The 18,352-nt window shown below is 46.1% G+C and overlaps 1 protein-coding gene across 2 annotated transcripts in view; it reads left to right on the plus strand.

Moving 5' to 3' along the window:
• The first annotated feature begins 663 nt into the window (after window positions 1-663).
• Window positions 664-18,352, plus strand: part of Zdhhc14 (zDHHC palmitoyltransferase 14) — a 247,066-nt gene continuing 229,377 nt past the window's right edge. Inside the window, exon 1 of one of the 2 annotated variants that reach the window (XM_075950352.1) lies at window positions 664-1,318. In XM_075950352.1, coding sequence (XP_075806467.1) covers window positions 1,074-1,318 — 245 coding nt within the window. In that variant the 5' untranslated portion in view covers window positions 664-1,073. The remainder of the gene's footprint in view (window positions 1,319-18,352) is intronic. The other variant, XM_075950350.1, reaches the window with a different exon arrangement.

Below are 18,352 nucleotides of genomic sequence, written 5' to 3' on the forward strand. Positions count from 1 at the left end.
CCTGGGGCTAAGAATGTCACCGGGAGCCAGGCGTCTTCCTCTGGGTGCGCCAGGCAGGCCCAGTTCCCGAGCCCTGCTCTCTGGCCCGAGGGGACTGGGGCAGGGACCCCGGGGAGCCGGTGCCCGGGCTTCGCTGGCGAAGAGGAGGAGCAGAAGGAGGAGCCCGGCTGTGAGGCGCGGGCGTCGCCGCCCACCCGGCCGCGAGGAGGCGGACCTGCTCGGAGCGGAGCGCCGCGCGCGCGCCGGGGCTGAGCCTTGCAAACAAGTGTCTGTGGCAGTGTCCCCGCGGCCCTCCGGCGGCCCTCGTCGAGCTAGGGCTGGCTCCTCCAGACAGAAGGAACCGAGGAAGCCCCGGGAGCCGCCGCCTCCACCCTCGGCCGGGAGCCCCGTGCAAAGGGCGGCGGGCACGGCGCGGCTGCTCGGCTTGTGGACGCGGGGTCGCCGTGCGGGCAGCGCCCGGCTCTTACCGAACAGCTCCTGACAGAATAACGCGCGTGGCTGTCCCCACCCCTGGGAGGGGTTGCCGGTGCCGCGAGCTGCCTCCCAGTTTGCAGCGCTCTCCTCTGGGAGGATCCGCCACCGGGAAGAAGTAGAAGCCACCTGGCCGAGGCGCAGAAGTGGCTCTGGAGGGAGCCGGCGTGGAGTCTGCAGCCTAGTGTCCCCTCTGGGCGCGGCGATCGTGGATCCTCTGGCCGGAGCAAAGGCGCAGCCGGGAGCTTGCTGGCGTCTGGGCCAGGCGCACCGCGATTTGGGGGTGTGCTGAACGGTGCCCCGCGCCCCCACGGGGTCCTATAGCCCCGACCCACGGGCTGGAAGCCACGGAGAACCGCTGCCGCGGGCTGAGGACTAGCATCGTACCTCCGGAAAGCGGATTCTGCTATGACAGCTGGGCTCCCCAAGGGGTTAACCTGGGTGTCCTCGGCAAAGTTGTCGCTGATCCGGGAGCCCGTTTAGGGGTCACAGCGCCGCGGCTCGGGGGCCGGCCGAGTGGCCAGCGGCGGCCGTGGCTCGGCGGGACCCGCACGGCCGGGGGGCTTCTGGGGGTGTGCGCCCCCAGCCGGCTGCCCTCGTGGATGCCTCCCGGCGGCGGCGGGCCCATGAAAGACTGCGAGTACAGTCAGATCAGCACCCACAGCTCCTCCCCGATGGAGTCGCCCCACAAGAAGAAGAAAATCGCGGCCCGGAGGAAATGGGAGGTGTTCCCGGGGAGAAACAAGTTCTTTTGCAACGGGAGGATTATGATGGCCCGGCAGACGGGCGTCTTCTACCTGACGCTCATCCTCATCCTGGTCACTAGTGGACTCTTCTTCGCCTTCGAGTAAGTGGTGGCTTCCAGATGCCCTGCTCCCCTCGCCTTCCCCTGCCTCTACTTTGGCGACTTTCGTTTTCTGGTGTATATTGTTATATAATGCCAACCCGCTCTCCCTGTTTTCCCTTTAAGGGACTGTTTGATTTTCAGCCCCTTCTCCTCCGGAATAACGCCTTGATGGGCAGGGATCCTGGGAATAAGGAAGAGGGGAGTTGGGGCACATGTAAGCTGTGCCAGGTCACAGGCTCCTGAGGATTGGGTAGAACCAGGCAGGTGGGTTCCCTGCTCTGAGTTTGGAACTAGCACATCAGCCCAGGTGCAGCCTTCTGGGGGAGGAGTGTGGGAATTTCTTAGATGGGGGGGGGGGCAAACTTGACTTATCTCCCCCCACGCTCACCTCCGCCGCTAAGGAAGTGCAAGGCATCTTCTTAAGCCTAGTTGGCTAAATCTTGTAGTCAGTTTGCAGAATAATGAGGAATCTCGGTTATTTCAGGTTAAAAGTGTGGGTTACCGGCAGTGTCCTGTGGTAATTTCATTTTTCGTTCTTCTTGTGCCCCTGCTCACCAGCCCCTCACTTACTGAGAGCTGAGCGTTTTCCCTCTTGATTTCAAAGAAGTTCCCGGTAGAAAATACCCACAACAGATCATTCAGGAACAGGTGGAAGATGTGAGGCCTGGAGAGGAAAATGAGGCACTTCATGGCCCCTCCTGATTCCAGAAAGAACCCTTCAGGACTTTATCCTGGGGGTGGGAAACGTGAGTCTTTAGGAAAATCAAATTGGGCTTAAGCAAGATCCTTCTGCCAGCTGAAGAAAGGTCTCATTCATTAGTAGCCATTAGGTAAAGAGTTTAGCCATACTCCAAATCAATAGCAATTGCTCTGATTGCGTTATCCCTCCCCCATTCGATGCACAATAAAAGTTCCAGCCTCTCCGCAAACTTTCAGAAAGAGCTATGTTTATGGAAAGATTTTCTTTGCATTGTCCACATCCCATCTATTATAGGCATGATAATGTTTCCAGCCCTTTCCGCTTCTTCTGTCTAGGGTAATCTAAAACCTACTATGCTTGTTTAGTTTTGTCTTTAACAAGTACTAGGCTCTGATTTTGACGTCTCCAGCTTTCACCTTTTCCCCCCTTTACAGCCCCCGCCTCCATTTCTGATTTTGGATGCCTAGGTGTCTCTTCAGTTAGCTTTTGTGGGTCTTTGAGATTAAACTGATGGCATCTGTTGGGGGTACCTGTGGGCTGACCTGTGGGCTGGAGGGAAGGGATAAGAGCTTTGCATACAATGCCAAGAAGTCATACTCTGTGGAGCCCCTGTTGTTTTCTTGGGTGCGCAATCAGCCAGCTTCTTGTCCCTGCTGACTGGACTGGTGGAAATTGGGGGAAGGGGACTAGGGGCTCCTAGGGCGCTTGTATTCTACATCTGGATGGTAGTAACGATGCCACATGTTTAACAGAAACTCCATCTCCTTTGCAGGGGCTTTAGTTACAGGTGGCTTTATTTGGAAGAGTGTTCAGTATGCCTCTATTGTCATAAAATGCTTCCGGTAGACTCTCATTGGCATTTTAACTCTTTTTGGGGGTTCTAAGAGTAACGACCATTAGATAATCTTGGTGTGGGAGTTCTAGAGCTTCAGCTGGAAGTGTGCTGCATGCAGGCTGGTAACTAATCCCTTTTGATGTGCATCCAAGCCTTCACTGTGTGCTGAGAGACCCCCCCCCCCGGGGTTATTATGCTCTATCTTCTATTTTCCTGTTCAAATGTAGCTTCTAACCAAATCATCATATATTCATTTTCACTTCTTGATCTCTCTGTATGTGTCTTTTTTCAAGAGTTCCCCAAAGTCTTCACTTGCAGCTTGTTAAGACCCTCTGCTGTGCCAGTGTTGTGCTGGCTGAGGGCTGTAGGAAGAACCGTGGGCTCCGGGCTTTTATTAGACCCTATTTGCAGCATCATTGTATGTCAGCTGGGAGTTGGGGTGCGTATGTGTGCGCATGCTTACTCCCCACCTCCAGTGTTGCTTCGACTAGACAAGCTGAAGCTTCAAGAAAGGAAGAGGCCCATCCTAGTGTTGTGCTGCAGTTGGGAAGAATCGTAGGTCTGTGCAAACCTCAGGCTGTCATGGTTTGATCAGGCGTTGCCATTGCATTCCATTGTCGTGGGCACTGATGTTGTCTTAGGTTTTTAATCACTGCTAGAGACGGAATGAAATCAAATTATTCTAACCAAGTTAATTTGCGAGAGACTCAAAAACCAACTAGCCACACACACAGGAAATGTGATCAAGAGGAAATGCCAATATTATCTGTTCCCACTCATCTTTTTCCCGGTCATCCTTTGATTATTATTGAACACATATTCTGTGGTTCCCTATTTTGAGTGTTTTCTTTCATGCCCTGGTAGCTTTTCGTGTGAACGTTATGTCTGGCTTATGATTGTGGTAAAAGACCCTAGAAAAATAACTGAGAGGAAGACAGTGGCTTTTGGCTCACGGTGTTAGAGGCGTCAGCCGCTGTTCATTTGGCCCACAGCTTTCACACCCAAGGAGAAGGGTAACATGGCAGCCGGCAAGACCATGTGCTCAAGGAAGGCTGCCTACTTCGTGGCAGCTAGGAGACAGAAAGAAATGGACACCCCGACCTCCTTCCTACGATGAGGCCCAATCTCCCACCACCTTCCAATGGTGCTGTCATATCTCTGCCCTTTGCCCTCCTCCTTCCCAACCTGGAACGGATGGGAGAGGAAGTGAAGTCCAGAGAAGTAAACTCACCAGAGCTCAGCGACGGGTACTGGTGGTGACTTCAGCCCCCGGAGAATGGCAGAGGAGAGAGGGCTGTTCCCACAGGAGAGAGGGAGAAAGCAGTCCCAACACTAGCTGTGGGAAGGCTGCTGAGCACAAATCCGACTCTCCTTAGCTTCACCCCCATCCTGTTTTCTGCAAAGCGTGCAATCTGGTTAGAGGCAGAAGTTTCAGAAGTGCAGATCATAAACTTCTTGCCAGCAGTATCACCCTCAATTAAGTGGTCATTTTAAAATAAACTTTGTGTTGGTTAGGGTATTATTATTATTTATTATCAAATTGACACTGCCATGGATCACTTGGGAAAAGGAAACCTCAACTGAGGTATTGCCCAGATCACATTGACTTGTGGCCTTGTCTCTGAAATAGTGTCTTGATTAATGATCAGTAGGGAGGGCCCAGCCCACTGTTGGTGGCTCCATCCCTCGGGCAAGTAAGTATGGGCTATATAACAGAGAGTGTGAGTGAGCCAGCGAGCAGCATCCCTCCATGGTTTCTGCATCAGTTCCTGCTCTGACTTCCCCGAGTGAGGGACTGTCATCTGGAAGTAAACCCTTTCCTCCCTAAGGAGCTTTTGCCATGGTTCGCGACCCCCCAAATACCATTGGAAAATATAGCTATTTACACTACGATTTATAATAGTAGCAAAATCACAGTTAAGAAGTAGCAACTCAAATAATTTTATGGTCGAGGGTCACTGCAATATGAGGAACTGTATTAAAGGGTCGCAGCATTAGGAAGGTTGAGAACCACTGGGTTAGAGTGCTTTTATCATGACAACAGACTCCAGGCTATGTCAGGTTGAAAATGAAAGCCAGTTAGCACAGCTCAACTTCCACAATCTACAAAGTGCAATTTGTAATATCTAGCCTTACATGTTAGTATTAAAGGGGACAGTATTCTCAGGATGGTGTCTGGTGTGGAGCAACGCAGACTACATGGTATGTATTGTTACATTAAACCTCCCAAGGAAGCCACCTACTCCTTGAGAGTCTTGAGGAAGGGTGCATGTGGGTTAATAAGCGAGAGTCTTGAGATAGCTTTATTAGCACGGAGAAACTGTGGTGCCGTGCAGTCCCTTATGAGAGCAGCGACCTTTATAAAAGTCCCTCGAGCCCATGTCAGCAGTGTCCTGGATCTCACCCCTGCAGAGTGGGCGGCCTGCAGGGGTGCTTGAGGAGGTGTCCCATCCATACCTAGATTCCGTCTCCATTTCGGGAGCTCTCGTCTTAGAACTGTAGACCAGCTAAGAAACTACCGGGAGCAACCAGCTGTAACTTTGCTCTTTCCAAGCAGGTCAGGGCTGCTTATCTTTCTGCCTTTATTGAACATATGGAGCACTGGTGTAAGTGGCAGCGTTTCATAGCTGGCATTTAAGACGGAAGGAAGGGACGCTGATGGCAGCACTGTCGAGACGTCTCCCTGCTCCTTGAAGTTACTGAGAGTCTCCTCCAAGTACCTTCATTCCCACAGCCGCAGAATGGGGTTTGAAAAGATCAGTGAACACTGTCAGTTCCTTTGCCTCTGAATTTTGCACACATGCATACATGCAGCCTGTTCTGTCACGGCTAAAAATCTGGAAGTGAAAAGCCTTTGTTTCTAAATATCGGAATTTCATAGATACTTCTCACAGGGGTAGAAAGAGGGACCTGAGAGGGAAGCTGAGTGTTTCAGGTTCTCATGTGAGGCGAGGGGAGGCCTGCTTAGATACTAGACATGACGTGTCTCCTTGTGACAGGTTGCAGGTATTGCTGGAGTCCAAATGTGAGAATTTGGGAACACTCTGAAAATCTTTGCTACAAGTCCATTGGTGTTTGTTTCAAAAAGCGGTGTGGGGCCAGTGAGATGGCTCAGCAGTAAAGGTGCTTGCAGTCAAACTTGACAACCCGTGTTCGGTCTCTGTGACCCACATAGCTAGGGAGAACTGGTTCCTGCAAGTGGCTGTGTCCTCCAGAACACATGGCTTGGTGTGCATGTGCGCGCACGCACACGCACACACACACACACACACTGAATAAACAAATCCTAAAAGTAGCCTCTCTCTCTCTCTCTCTCTCTCTCTCTCTCTCTCTCTCTCTCTCTCTCTCCTTTCTCTGCCCACTCCTTCCAGAACCCTCTCCTCTTACTTCTTCCATCTTTTCTTGACTTGTTAATTTAGCTAACCCCCTCTGAACTAAATGAAGAGCCATCGGGAATCAGTAGAGCCCAGGTCATGCTTGCCTTGGCAATGGTACTTGGATTCTTTCTTGGTAAATAAAAGTGTCACTTCCTATAATAATGATATTGTTCTAGGTGGAATAATCTTTATTATCTTGTAAGGTATTACCCCTGTAACATAGGCTCCTAGTTTGTGTTAGGAAGCTCCCCCATCATAGCAAAATGCCTGTGATAACACATGAAGAGAGAAAGTTTATTTTGGCTTGTGGTTTTAGAGGCTCCAGCCCATGGTGTGGTAGACCCATTTCTTTTAGAACTCAGGTAGGGGTTCTAAATGACAGTGGTGGGCAACACATTGCAGGATAAAACTCTCCCTTTATGACTGAGAAGCAAAGACGATGAGAATGGGACCCATAATCCCTTCTGAGAGGATGCCCCAATTATCTAAGGACTTGCCTCAGCCCTGCCTGCTGACGGCTCCACCACCTCACAACAGTGTTACTCTAGAGACCAAACCTCTAACTCATAGGCCTTTGGGGAGCATTTGGCATCAAGATGTAGCTGAGGCTGCCTTCTGTAAATGATTGCCAGTTCAGTAATGCCTCTGCCATGCATGGGTTAGCTCATTACAGAGTGGAGACGCAGCTCTTAGAACCCTGAGGGACCATCTTCTCTAGCTTCTCCTACATAGAGTGTATCTGGTTTTGTACCTTTCTCTGAAAACATCTACAACAGGTCATATCTTCTTCTGGCCAGATGCTGGTTACATTATGCTCCGCAAAATACCAGGAGACTGAGAGAAATGGCGGCAGTAACCCTAAGGACCTTATGAGGCAACGTTCCCTATCTACACAGTGATGGGCAAGGATGTATGTAAATCACAATGGTTCCCCAGGAATCTTAAGTAACTTTAAATCTTCATTATAGGCCGGGCATAGTGGTGCACACCTTTAATCCCAGCACTCAGGAGACAGAAGCAGGAGGATCTCTGTGAGTTCCAGATCAACCAGGTCTACAGAGTGAGTTCTAGGATAGCTAGGGCTGTTACACAGAGAAACCCTGTCACAAAAAAACAACAAAAACAAATGAACAAACAAAAACTTTATCATAATCTCCTACATGACAAATGCCCACTTCTTTGTGTATGTGGTCACCACATGCATGGTCCCTGAGGGTCCTGTGTGTTCTGTTTAGTGTTGGATTTCCTGGTCCCTACCACAGTAGCAGGTACATAGCCCACACAGCAAATGTGTGTTTAATTAACTAATCATTGACTGTAAAACTTCTCTGTGTTTTAGTTTTTGTACTTGAGGAGATTGTATGAATAGAGAAAATGTATAATTAATAATGGATTATAAAATTATTTTAACAACTATATTTGATACTTTTATGTTAACAACTCTATTTGACGTGAGTCTTCTGAATTCAGAATCAAGCAGCACCCTTTTTCAAATGTGTCCGCTGAAGCCAGAGAGGTTTTCTTATTGACTCAGGAAGCTAGTCTTAGAATCAGGATGTTCATTGGCTTAGATTGCTTTCTAGTATTTCTTTATTTCTGCCCTAAATGTTGTAGGCAAAAAAAAAAAAAACCACACACACACACCACTCTGTGTGTGAACGTGTGTGGGCTATTGCACACAAGTGTAGGTCAGAAGCATTGGATCCCCCTGGAGCTGGACTTACAGGCAGTTGTGAGCTGCCTGATGTGGGTGCTGGGACCCAAACTTGGATTCTCTGCAGGATTAGTGCATGCTCTTAACGGCTAAGCCATCTCTCCAGCCCCAGCCACCCGTGTTTTGTTGCCGTCTGTCTGGGTAGGAAGTGATACTGTGTGTTATGGAGAAGAGATTCATGTAGGTTCCTAAAATAGGGTAGTGATGCTTAATTATTTAATGGACCATATCTGCATATCCTGGAGATTTTTCTTTTCTGCAGTATAATCTTGTACATGATTTATTCATGACAGAGTTATTATGTCTTAGCAATAGAATTTAAATGAAGGATTTCAAGGAAGTATGCTGTTCTCCTGTAGCTGGGCTTGATAGCAAATCCAGAACTGTTCACATAGATACTTTAAAGTTAGTTGCGTCTAGGATATAGGGTCTAATAAAATGTCCGTTTGTTCAGTTGCTCAGGTAAGGGCTAGGAACCCTCTCAGGTTCTTATTTAGTTGTTCCCTAAATGTAAAAGACTGATCCCACTTCAAATATTTTGTTAAATTTGAGTCCAAATCTTATAGTGTGGCAATGCTGGTCTGGAACTGGAAGTCTTCCTGCCTCTGCTTCCCAAGTGCTGGGATTATAGGTGTGTGCTATACACAACACATTCTCAAATATACTTTTCAAAACGCTTTTTACTTGAGTTTTAATTGCATATGTAATTTGTGTCTGTGTGTGGGAATTTGCATTGAAGTGCAGATGCCCAAGGAGGTGGGAAGCGGGCGTTGGATCCTCTGGCGCTGCAGTGAAGGGTTGAGGGAGTGTGTTTGAGGCTTGTGGTGTGGGTGCTGGGGATTGAACTCAGGTCCTCTGAGAGAGCAGGAAGTGCCCTGATCCGCTGTGCCATCTCTCTAGCCCTTCAAACAGATTTTTAAGATCTCTTATAGTTTTAATATTTAAGTTAGTATACAAAATAATGAATTTCACTTTATGTATTTCATTGTACTTTATAAAAATAAATGGGCTTTCTGTATCTCCAGTTTTCATCTTTTAAGGACTTATTCATAGAGAAGATTATGGATAGATATGCGCTCAAGTTTTGAGGTAAAATACTATCCAAAAAACCCCATCCAACTCCCACCCTGCTCAGGAACCACATCATTACCAGTGCTTTTTACGTTTTTAATTAAAAATTTTAATTGACACATAAAACTTACAGACGTTTATAGATTATCATATAATGTTTTGACTCATGTTAGCATCAGGACAAGTGCACCTGTCACCTTAAACATTAGCCATTTCTTTCCTGCTAAAACTCTTCTCATTGCTTTTCTAAATCTTACTGTACTTTCCTACTTGAGATGCCCTGAATCCTTTGGCCCAGTCTCAACTCCTTTCCCTAAGGCTGTGGGAAGGAGGAAGCTAGTCATTTTTAGTACCTGGCCTTTTGCGTTCTCAAACAGTAGGATACTTGGTTTCATGTCTCTTCAACCCTCCCTAGTCCCCTCCACACTCACCCCCACCCTGTCCCATTTCTTTGTTTTAGGTCTCAGGCATGCCAGACAGTACCAAACAGGGTATGGCCTCAGCCCAAGCTTTTCTGTATCAACACTCTATCAAGCAATGTGTAGTCTTCCTTTCTGAAATGATAGCGTTGACTTTGTGTATTTTAAATATAAGGTAGCATCACATTGGATACGTTTACTTGTGCAGATGGTACAACTTTTTAATTTGAAGTGATTTCAAGCTTCCGGAAGAGTCGCAAGACTAATTTAGTCTCCTAGACTCTCGAGTCCCATCACTTCTTGATGGATTTCTTGCTCTCCCTTTTCTTCATTCTCTCTGCTGTAATCCCCCCAAACCCCTGAAAATTAAGCTGGCATCATGTGCCTTCACTTCCCAATGCTTCAGCGTGTAATCAGCTTGGAGCATTTTGTTATCTGAGACATGGGGCTCTTGCTAAACAACCCATGTTGACTTCAAATGGCAGCCTTCCCCTCTCAGTCTCTTCAAGCATTGGGCTTATAGGCAGGGCCTTTATACTTGGCAACTGTGTAATTTTAAACAACAACAAAAAGGATACTTTATTTTGCCAAAATGGTGATGGGTTCAGTTTTAGGAAGCAACATGGACACCACAATCCATTGGCAGTTTGTCATTTGTCTCAGTATAACCCATTAACTTTGTGATCCAATTGTTCATCTTCCATTTTCCTGGCCATTACTTTGGTTTTTATTTTCTGCCTTCAGCCTTGCTATACACTAATTACATATCTTCAGTTTTCTATTTTATCTTCTTTTAAAACTTTAGGCTGTGTTCTTTTGTGCTATCATTAGTGATTGCTTAAGATACTACCGTGTGACCTTTTATTTGTTATAATGCACTTCTAAATATAAGCATTGTACTTCAAAAATAACATATGAATCTTAACACTTTATCATTTCCTTAATCTTTGTACCCTTTGTGTTCTTACTGTTCTATCTTTTATATCTATGCATGGTATAAATCCAGTAATAGTATTTTCCAGCCATTAAGAATATCTAAAGGAAATATAAGCCAATGCGTAATAAAATGCTTTAGAACAAAACATACTGAAATAAAAACACGTGTTTGTAAATACGCAGAATTTAAAATGAACTCCGTACTTACCTTTATATGCTTGCAATCTGGACCACTCTTTGTCTCCTTCATCTTTGGGGCTTTCCTATGTTGGCCAAGCTATATTATCTGTATTATTTCTGTTGGCTTAAAAATATACCCCTCCCAGATGGGTAGGGTAGAGTGCTTGAGAGGCAGAGGCAAGTAGATCTCCGTGAATTGGAAGCCAGTCTGGTCTACATAGTGAAGCTCTGTCTCAAAACAACCGCCACTGCCACAAACCAAAAAGAAACCAACAAAAATAACATTTTCTACGTTTCTTATATTGAATCTGCCTTAATATAAAATTCACACATTTCAGTGGATATAGTCTATTGTGATGACATATAGCATGTTTTACTGTGTGATATCTCTCCAGTTGATTGCCTCTTTATGGGTTGTTCTCAGTATGACGTGTGCCTGTGGCTTTTTCTCTATTTATCCTGATTGGGATTTGCTAGGATTCTCAGATCTTTGGATTGATAACTTTCATCTGATTTGGGGATTTCTCATTCATTATTTTTTTCAGATATTTCTCCTGTCTTCCTCTCTTTTCTTTCCTATGAGTCTACTTATGCATCATAACATTTTATATAGTACCATGCACTTCACTTTATTTCAGTTTTTTCTCTTTTCTTCCTCTTCGTGTTTTATTTTGAATAATTCCCACATTAATTTTGTTTTGGTTTTCTGGTCTTCTGCTGCAGAAACATTCCCCCGGCAACTCTAATGTCTGACCTCTGAGCTGGCTTTGTCTTTGTCTATGGATACTGTTTCTTCCTCCTTTGTGGGCCTCATACTTTTTGATTACATGATAGTCATTGTGTGTAAAGGAATTAAAGAAATTGCAGCAATTTACAAAATTTTAATATACTTAATGTGAGGGTTGAATCAGCCTTATTTGTATAAATTTAATATCCCTTTTCTAAAATGCTTGAGACCAGGGATTTCATTTTTTCTCTAGTCTTGCAGTTTATACATGCACACAACCCAAAGGTAACTTTGAAGAACAATTTTAGGAAGCTTAGGTTTGACTTGGATCCTGCTCGTGAAGCCGGGGGTGGAATTTCCACTGGTGGAATCATGTTGGTGCTCAGAGAGTGGGGGATTTTCGTGCACTCAAAATTTTGGGCTTTGGTATGAAGCTTGCTCAGTTGAAATGGTTGTGAGCCTGGGAGAAGCTGCAGTTAGATTTCTTGTGTCTGACTTTTCAAGGCTTGGGGGTCACATCACACTTTCCCTTTAGCCGTGTTTATGATCTGAACCCTCATTAAACAATTTCTTCATATTTTCTAGTCTAGTGCCAGTTTAGCGATCTATGGGACATTTGTCTCCGCCTTTTAGCTTGACTGACAGCCTTCTGGTTTTACTTTAGAACCTTTAGATTCTCAGCCTCAGGCCATCTCTTTTGCTTGTTGCTCTGGCCCAGCTCTGGGGCATGGGGGTCTACAACCACGGCCTGGTTAAGTACCTGAGACTGGCAGACTCCACTTTTAGCCTCTGCTCCTTCCATGCCTTACTTTGAGATGGGTCCAGGAGTCTCTCAATAGTCCTGTCCTCCCCCAGCCATTGGTGTGCCCTTGCTGTGTGCTGAGTGAAAACCAGCAGGAAGAAGTTGACAGGTCATGCACACTTCCTCTGAGGCTGACGCCCCTTGGAGTTCTTATCCATATGACAGTCCACATGTGGCCACTGATGCCAGTTAAAGGCTTAGCTGTTTTCTCCTTACTCCTGTCCATTGGCAGATGACTGTCCTTCCTCCTGCTTTGCAAGGCCAAAGGAAGGGCTCTTGGCATTCAGATTTCTCTGCACTGTCAGGTTCCTGACGGATTTCAAAATCTATGCTCTCGTTGCTTTCACAACGTTCAGCCTGTGAGGATTTTAAACTTAATATTGTATTTCTCATATTCCTTGATGTATTGGTTCATACATACATAATTTACATTTACTGCTGTGACAGTTGATCTGTGTAAACACACCCTGATTGTTCTTGACATTCCTTTGCTTCTTCTCTCTTTGATTCTGATTCTTAGAAATTGCTGACATTTTCTCGGATAGAATACACCAGACTGCCACGTCATACATTTTTTTTTAATCTTAAAATGTGTCCTGTCTATGCCTATGATATCCAGACAAAAATGCTTCAGTCTGAATCACCAAACATGAGTTTAGCATGGATCCAGTGGTTTTACATGAATGATAAAGAAAAGAATACTTACCCAATGCTTAGATCCTGTCAATTGATCCTTGATCAAAAAATAGCCTATAATTATCACGAAGGTGTATAGAGCTCCTTACGACAAAATGCTTTATTCCTAATATTCACCTTTTACTTTAAAGCTATTTTTCTATTTTTAAACAAATAAGTTTAATATTTTTGCTCATTACTCATGGTACTCATGATACCAAGTCTTCTCTGGTCTTGTACTTCCTTTTATACAGCCTGTCATTGTATCTGGTCTTCTGCCCGTGGCTGACTTTGGTTGAAAACCAGAGAGAAGCTCTGTTGAATTCAGGAACCACAGAATAAACTCCACAGACACTCGTTTCCTGATGCTCTCCTGATGCGCCGAGGGAGACACAACATCACTTCCTCTGCCCCACGGGAACCCAGGATGGAAGGCAGGACCACAACACTGCCTCCATACACGCTTCTTGCCCAGGGCTCCATTCCTTCTGTCTGCCGGCTTTTTTTTTTTTTAATTTAAACAGTTTAAGCACATCTAAACATTCAGTTAAAAAAACAAGGATTTATATATAATCACTTCCATATATCTCCAAACTAGATTTTTTAAGCCAAAGACTTCAAAGTCCATGGGAATTAGTTTTGTTGCTGAGGACCATGGAAATGTGGCAAGGGTGCTGGGTGCCTGATAGAGGAGGGTGTGGTCCACGGCACTAGTGCTGGCATGCTTAGCCCCCGAGATAACTTTATCAGCGAAGGGATGGTGGTGTAAGCCCCGACCTGGGAAAGGCTTTAGCCCTGTGAGTCGGTTCTCTTGTGGTGGTTTCCCCATACTGCCCAAGAATTCAGGGCAACGGTCTGTTTTCACACAAAACACCAGAGTCCACGGAAAGCGTGAGTCTGGGTGCCTGAGAATGAATTGCTTCTCCTTATGCTGGCTATAGATGTAAGTCCCCAGAAGGTGTGTCCTGGGCCGTTTCCTGGAGAGGATGTGTCCTCTTCAGTCTCCACGTTCCCCTTCCTCTTAGCATGGGACACTTGGAGGGCTTTCTGTTCTCTGGAACTTTTCCTTCCTTTGGCATGCCTGGGATGTCCGTCTCCTTGGTGTTAGTCTTTTCTCTCCCTCCGTGCTGCATCTGTGGACTTTGCTCGCTCTCCTCCTGCCTTTCACACTTTCCCAAACAGCTTCACATCCTCGAGATGGTGGCTCTGTTTTTTTTCAAATATGACTTCCAGGTCTCTTTCCTATACTCTACTGTGGCACCTGTCCTACCCAGAGGATGCCAGTCACCGAGACTGGGAAACCCAGCGGTCTCCTTTGCATCAGAAGCAGCTGCTCTCAGTGAAATCGCCTCCTTTTCCTCAGAACTGTAGCCTGGACCTGTTGTTCCTTCTCACCCTCTCTCCCATGCCTTCTTCCCATTATCTCCAACAATCTTTTCCTTAATGTCTCTAGACCAGCAGTTCCTAACCTGTGGGCTATGACCCCTTTGGGGGTCACATATCAGCTATCCTGCATATCAGATATTTACATTAAGATTCGTAACAGTAGCAAAACTACAGTTATGAAGTAGCAATGAAATAATTTTAGGGTTGGGGGTCACCACAACAGGAGGAACTGCGTTAAAGGGTCGCAGCATCAGGAAGGTTGGGAACCACGGCTCTAGGTTGTGTTTATTCTTCCTGTCTCTGAACTTCCAATATACTGACTTTCAAACACTTTGAGAATTTTCTTGACATTCTTCCTATACCAGCATGGATCCAAATCCCTCCTCTTGAATCTGGGTCGCTGTGTGAAGAATGGCATATGGCAAAAAGGATGCTCTGTGATTCCCAAGGCTAGGCTAGAAAGCACGAAGAAAGCTTCTGCCCGCTTCTTCCATGCATGCTCTCCTCTTGTCCCTAGGCCCATGCTCCCCTGAGCTCTCAGGGCCAAATCAGAAGGCCTGGCCACCTAGAAACCTCCTTAGTCTAGAGCTTGTATAGAGTGTAGACCAGACAGAGAGGAAGCCATTTGCCGAATGAACGACACGTCACATGACTATAATTCTGCTTTACCCTCTAGATGATTCTCTCACCCCGAAATCCCCCATATCCCCACCCTGTCTTTTGTCTTTTGTCTACTGAAAGCTGAATGCAGATCCCTGCTGAACTCTGCCAAGTTGCCTTCTGAATAGAATAAAGTTGTCAATGTTTTAAGTAGTTATGTTTAGGGAAGTTTAGTATATAACCATAATAACTGGGAAGTTACCATGGCCAGAAGTTCTCAAATGAGATGTTGGGACTGTCTGGCATGTGTCAGGTGGGATGGGGCGGGGTATTTAGTAATCAATATGTAACTCTGATAATTGAAAAAAGACCTCTCAAACTTCATCACTGTAACTCATTGCTAGGTATCAGGACAGCTTTTCTCACTGCCTTCCATTTCAATGGCCATCCATGAGTGGGAGGGAAGGAGTCACCACTGATGTGTTCTTGGTCTTCCTTGGAGATGTAGTCCTGGTGGGAAACCGCTTCAGCATTCGTGGCCTTGGCTCTTACACCCCGTGCCAGGAGAGCTGCCTTGCTGCCTCTTCCACTCTGGCTCTGCTCTTCCCTTGCTCCGGCTCCTAAACCTCTAAGTTCCCTGCCACGGGAAACTTGGACACCTCGCGTGGGAAGCTAAATTCATGTAACCTGTTTATACCTGGCATTCAAGGCCTTTCTACTACGCTAAGGATTTATTAAGCGTGCTAGGTGAGAAGCTCTGTTTCCTCATGTCTGTTGATTTTGGAGGCGGTTGAATGCCATCACCCATGTAGTAGGCTAGAAGGGCCAGTTTCTCTTGGATGACTGGGCAGCAGGGACCAGGGTTACCTGTCTGCGGCTATTACACACTACGGTCTTTCCTGTAATGACCTGTGGTGGCCTCGTGTTCTGCAGAGCTCTCTTACAAGTGTGGATGACCCCCACCTAATGACTCCCAGTGACTTGATCTTTTGAGTGGGCCTCAGATTTGTATAATCAAAGCAATTTGTCATCTCAAATGGTCCTATTTTAGGGTCTTTTAATGCCACGAATTTCCCATACAGGCTCGATGTCAGATAAGAGCATATTTTGAACATATTAGTCCAAGTCCAGTTGGATTCAGCAGCTATATATGGTCTATTTATCTTTCTAAGCAGGGCGAAGAATTCTTTCCTCCAAGGGCCTCACACTCAGGAGCTTCATTTGAATCTCCCTGTTTCTCCTTAAGATCACACCCCATGAAAATTAAACTTCGGAATGGTCTCAGCACACACATTCAAATGGTGATTGCCACCCTGTTTAGGAGATGTACTGCATCAGTGTTAGTGTTCTCAGACCATTAGCTGTAAGTGAATCTTTCAAAAGGCGGGCTGCTATCTTTTTTTTTTAAAGGTAAACAACTCCATCCATTTCTCCATTCTTAAATTATTAATCAAGATTAACATGTTTTTAAATTACGTTTATTTATTTATGTCTCTCTCTCTCTCTCTCTCTCTCTCTCTCTCTCTCTCTGTGTGTGTGTGTGTGTGTGTGTGTGTGTGTGTGTGTGTGTGTATGTCAGGAGTTGGTTCTCTCCTTCCACCATACTGGACATGGGGATCAAAATCAGGTCACCAGACTAGGTGACCAACATTTCCACCTGCTGGGCCATCTTGCTGGCCCTTGGTTTTATACTATAATTCTCATTGAGTTCAAAAAGAAAAAAATAGAGTCTGGGAGGCATAGCTAATGTTGTAAAGAAAGTTCGCCTAGCATGTGTATGGCCCTGGGTTTAATTCCCAGCATGAGGGAAATAGCATTGCATGTTGAAGGTAGCCTTGTTGAGTTAGCAAACTGTAACACTCTGTATTGTTACTTAGAAGCTAGAGCAGGAGCCTTGTCCAGTGCCCACTAAGCACATTCTCCTGCCTCTTGTCTGTGGATGCTTATACCGTAATGAGTGGATCCATGAAGATGCTGTCATGTTCTTGAATGTGATATTAAGATTCCTACTTATCCTTGTGTGAACCATCAGTTTGGAGAAGTTGCCTGGGTTTGTATCTGTACCTAGAGTTGGACCTTATTTTTTTTTTCAGTTGAAGTTCTTCGGCTTTCCTGAACAGGACCCGAATCAATCATGTAGAATTAGGCTATGGGAAAAAAGGGAAGCTGCTACCTGTGTCTTCAGTATGGGTTTCCCTTTACAGCCATGAGAAATGACCACAGATTTAGTGGCTAGAAGTAACACTGATCTGTGGTTGTACATTCTGTAGGTCACAGCTGCTACTGGTCTAGGCTGATACCAAGATGTCCTCGGGGCTGCATGCTTCTCTGGTAGCCGTGGGAACCATTTTCCTTGCCATTTTCCACTTCTAGAGCTTGTTGACCCCTTCATCTTCAGAATCAGCATCGTGTTACCTCTCTGTGCCTTTGTTCTGTAATCATACGCCCTGGCCTCCCACAGGAGTGGCCCTCCTCTCATAAATACAAATGAGATTATCCTGTCCCCCATCACGCAGGATGCACAGGTTCCAAAAGCAGGCTGTGAAGATTTTCAGGGGGCTCATTCCTACATAGCAGTACAGTTGTTCCTTTTACTGGACTTGAGATTCTGCGTATCTTACACAACCTCTGGCCATCTGACCTTATCATGTTACCATGTAGCTTGCTCTGAGGAAGGGCAGACCTTGGTGGTGGCAGCTGTTCTGCTGCGGTCAATCTCCTGAGAAGGGCTCAGGAGAGAGCTGGCAGAAGCCAGCATTCTCAGCACCTGGGGTCATAGATGTTTCCTTTCCTAGAGCAGAGGCAGCAAGGTGGGACAGAATTATCCATCCCGATGACCACCGGGTTCACTATAGATTGACATTTGGGTATCACAGATAGTCAGTTCCCAGGCTTTGGGAAGACAGACCCAGTTGCATAGGGAAGAGAACCTTGTAGCAAGCAGACCCAGACAGACCCAAGTGGGTGCAGTCTGCATTGCCCGGAAAGATCTGGACGACGACTTGATCTGGTAGAACTTTGCTAGTCTGTCCATTTAAAGCAGAACCCCCAGGTGCGAGGCTGAGGTTCAGAAAGTACTCGTGTACCCAGGAGGCCAAGAGGAACCAAGAATGCCAGGCTGATGTACAGTTCTGAAAGGTGATGAACACAACCTCAAATGTTGAGACCATGGTGGCAATGTGGCTAGCAGCACCTGGCATGGTGTCAAGCGGAGAACAGCCCAGTGTAGAAGAGTTCCTGAGGGAGGTAGTCTAGACAGTACTCTGTCTCCCCAGGTCTCATCAAAAGCTTGCGGGGCCTAGCTGCATTTGTGTCGAGAAGAGCCAAGGCTGAGGTGGTACCAAATCTAATGTATGACTTCACTTCCTGCTGAGACCTGTTTGCTCCCACGGAAGATTCATAAATATTGCATTATTTTCCTCACCTTCTTGTCGAAGACAGAGCAATGGGGGTTAATTACCCGTGTTGGAGAGGAAACTTGAGGGGCTTCTCCTGAGTCAAGGAAGATGGTGAAGATGTGTTACGAGAATGGTCTTTATTTTAGAGCAGATACCACTGTGCTCATCCGCTTTCAAGTGTGTGAGTGGAGGAAGGGATTCTGTGGTTAGGATT

This window comes from Microtus pennsylvanicus, chromosome 1 (genome assembly GCF_037038515.1).
Source record: "Microtus pennsylvanicus isolate mMicPen1 chromosome 1, mMicPen1.hap1, whole genome shotgun sequence".
NCBI classification, from domain to species: domain Eukaryota; kingdom Metazoa; phylum Chordata; class Mammalia; order Rodentia; family Cricetidae; genus Microtus; species Microtus pennsylvanicus.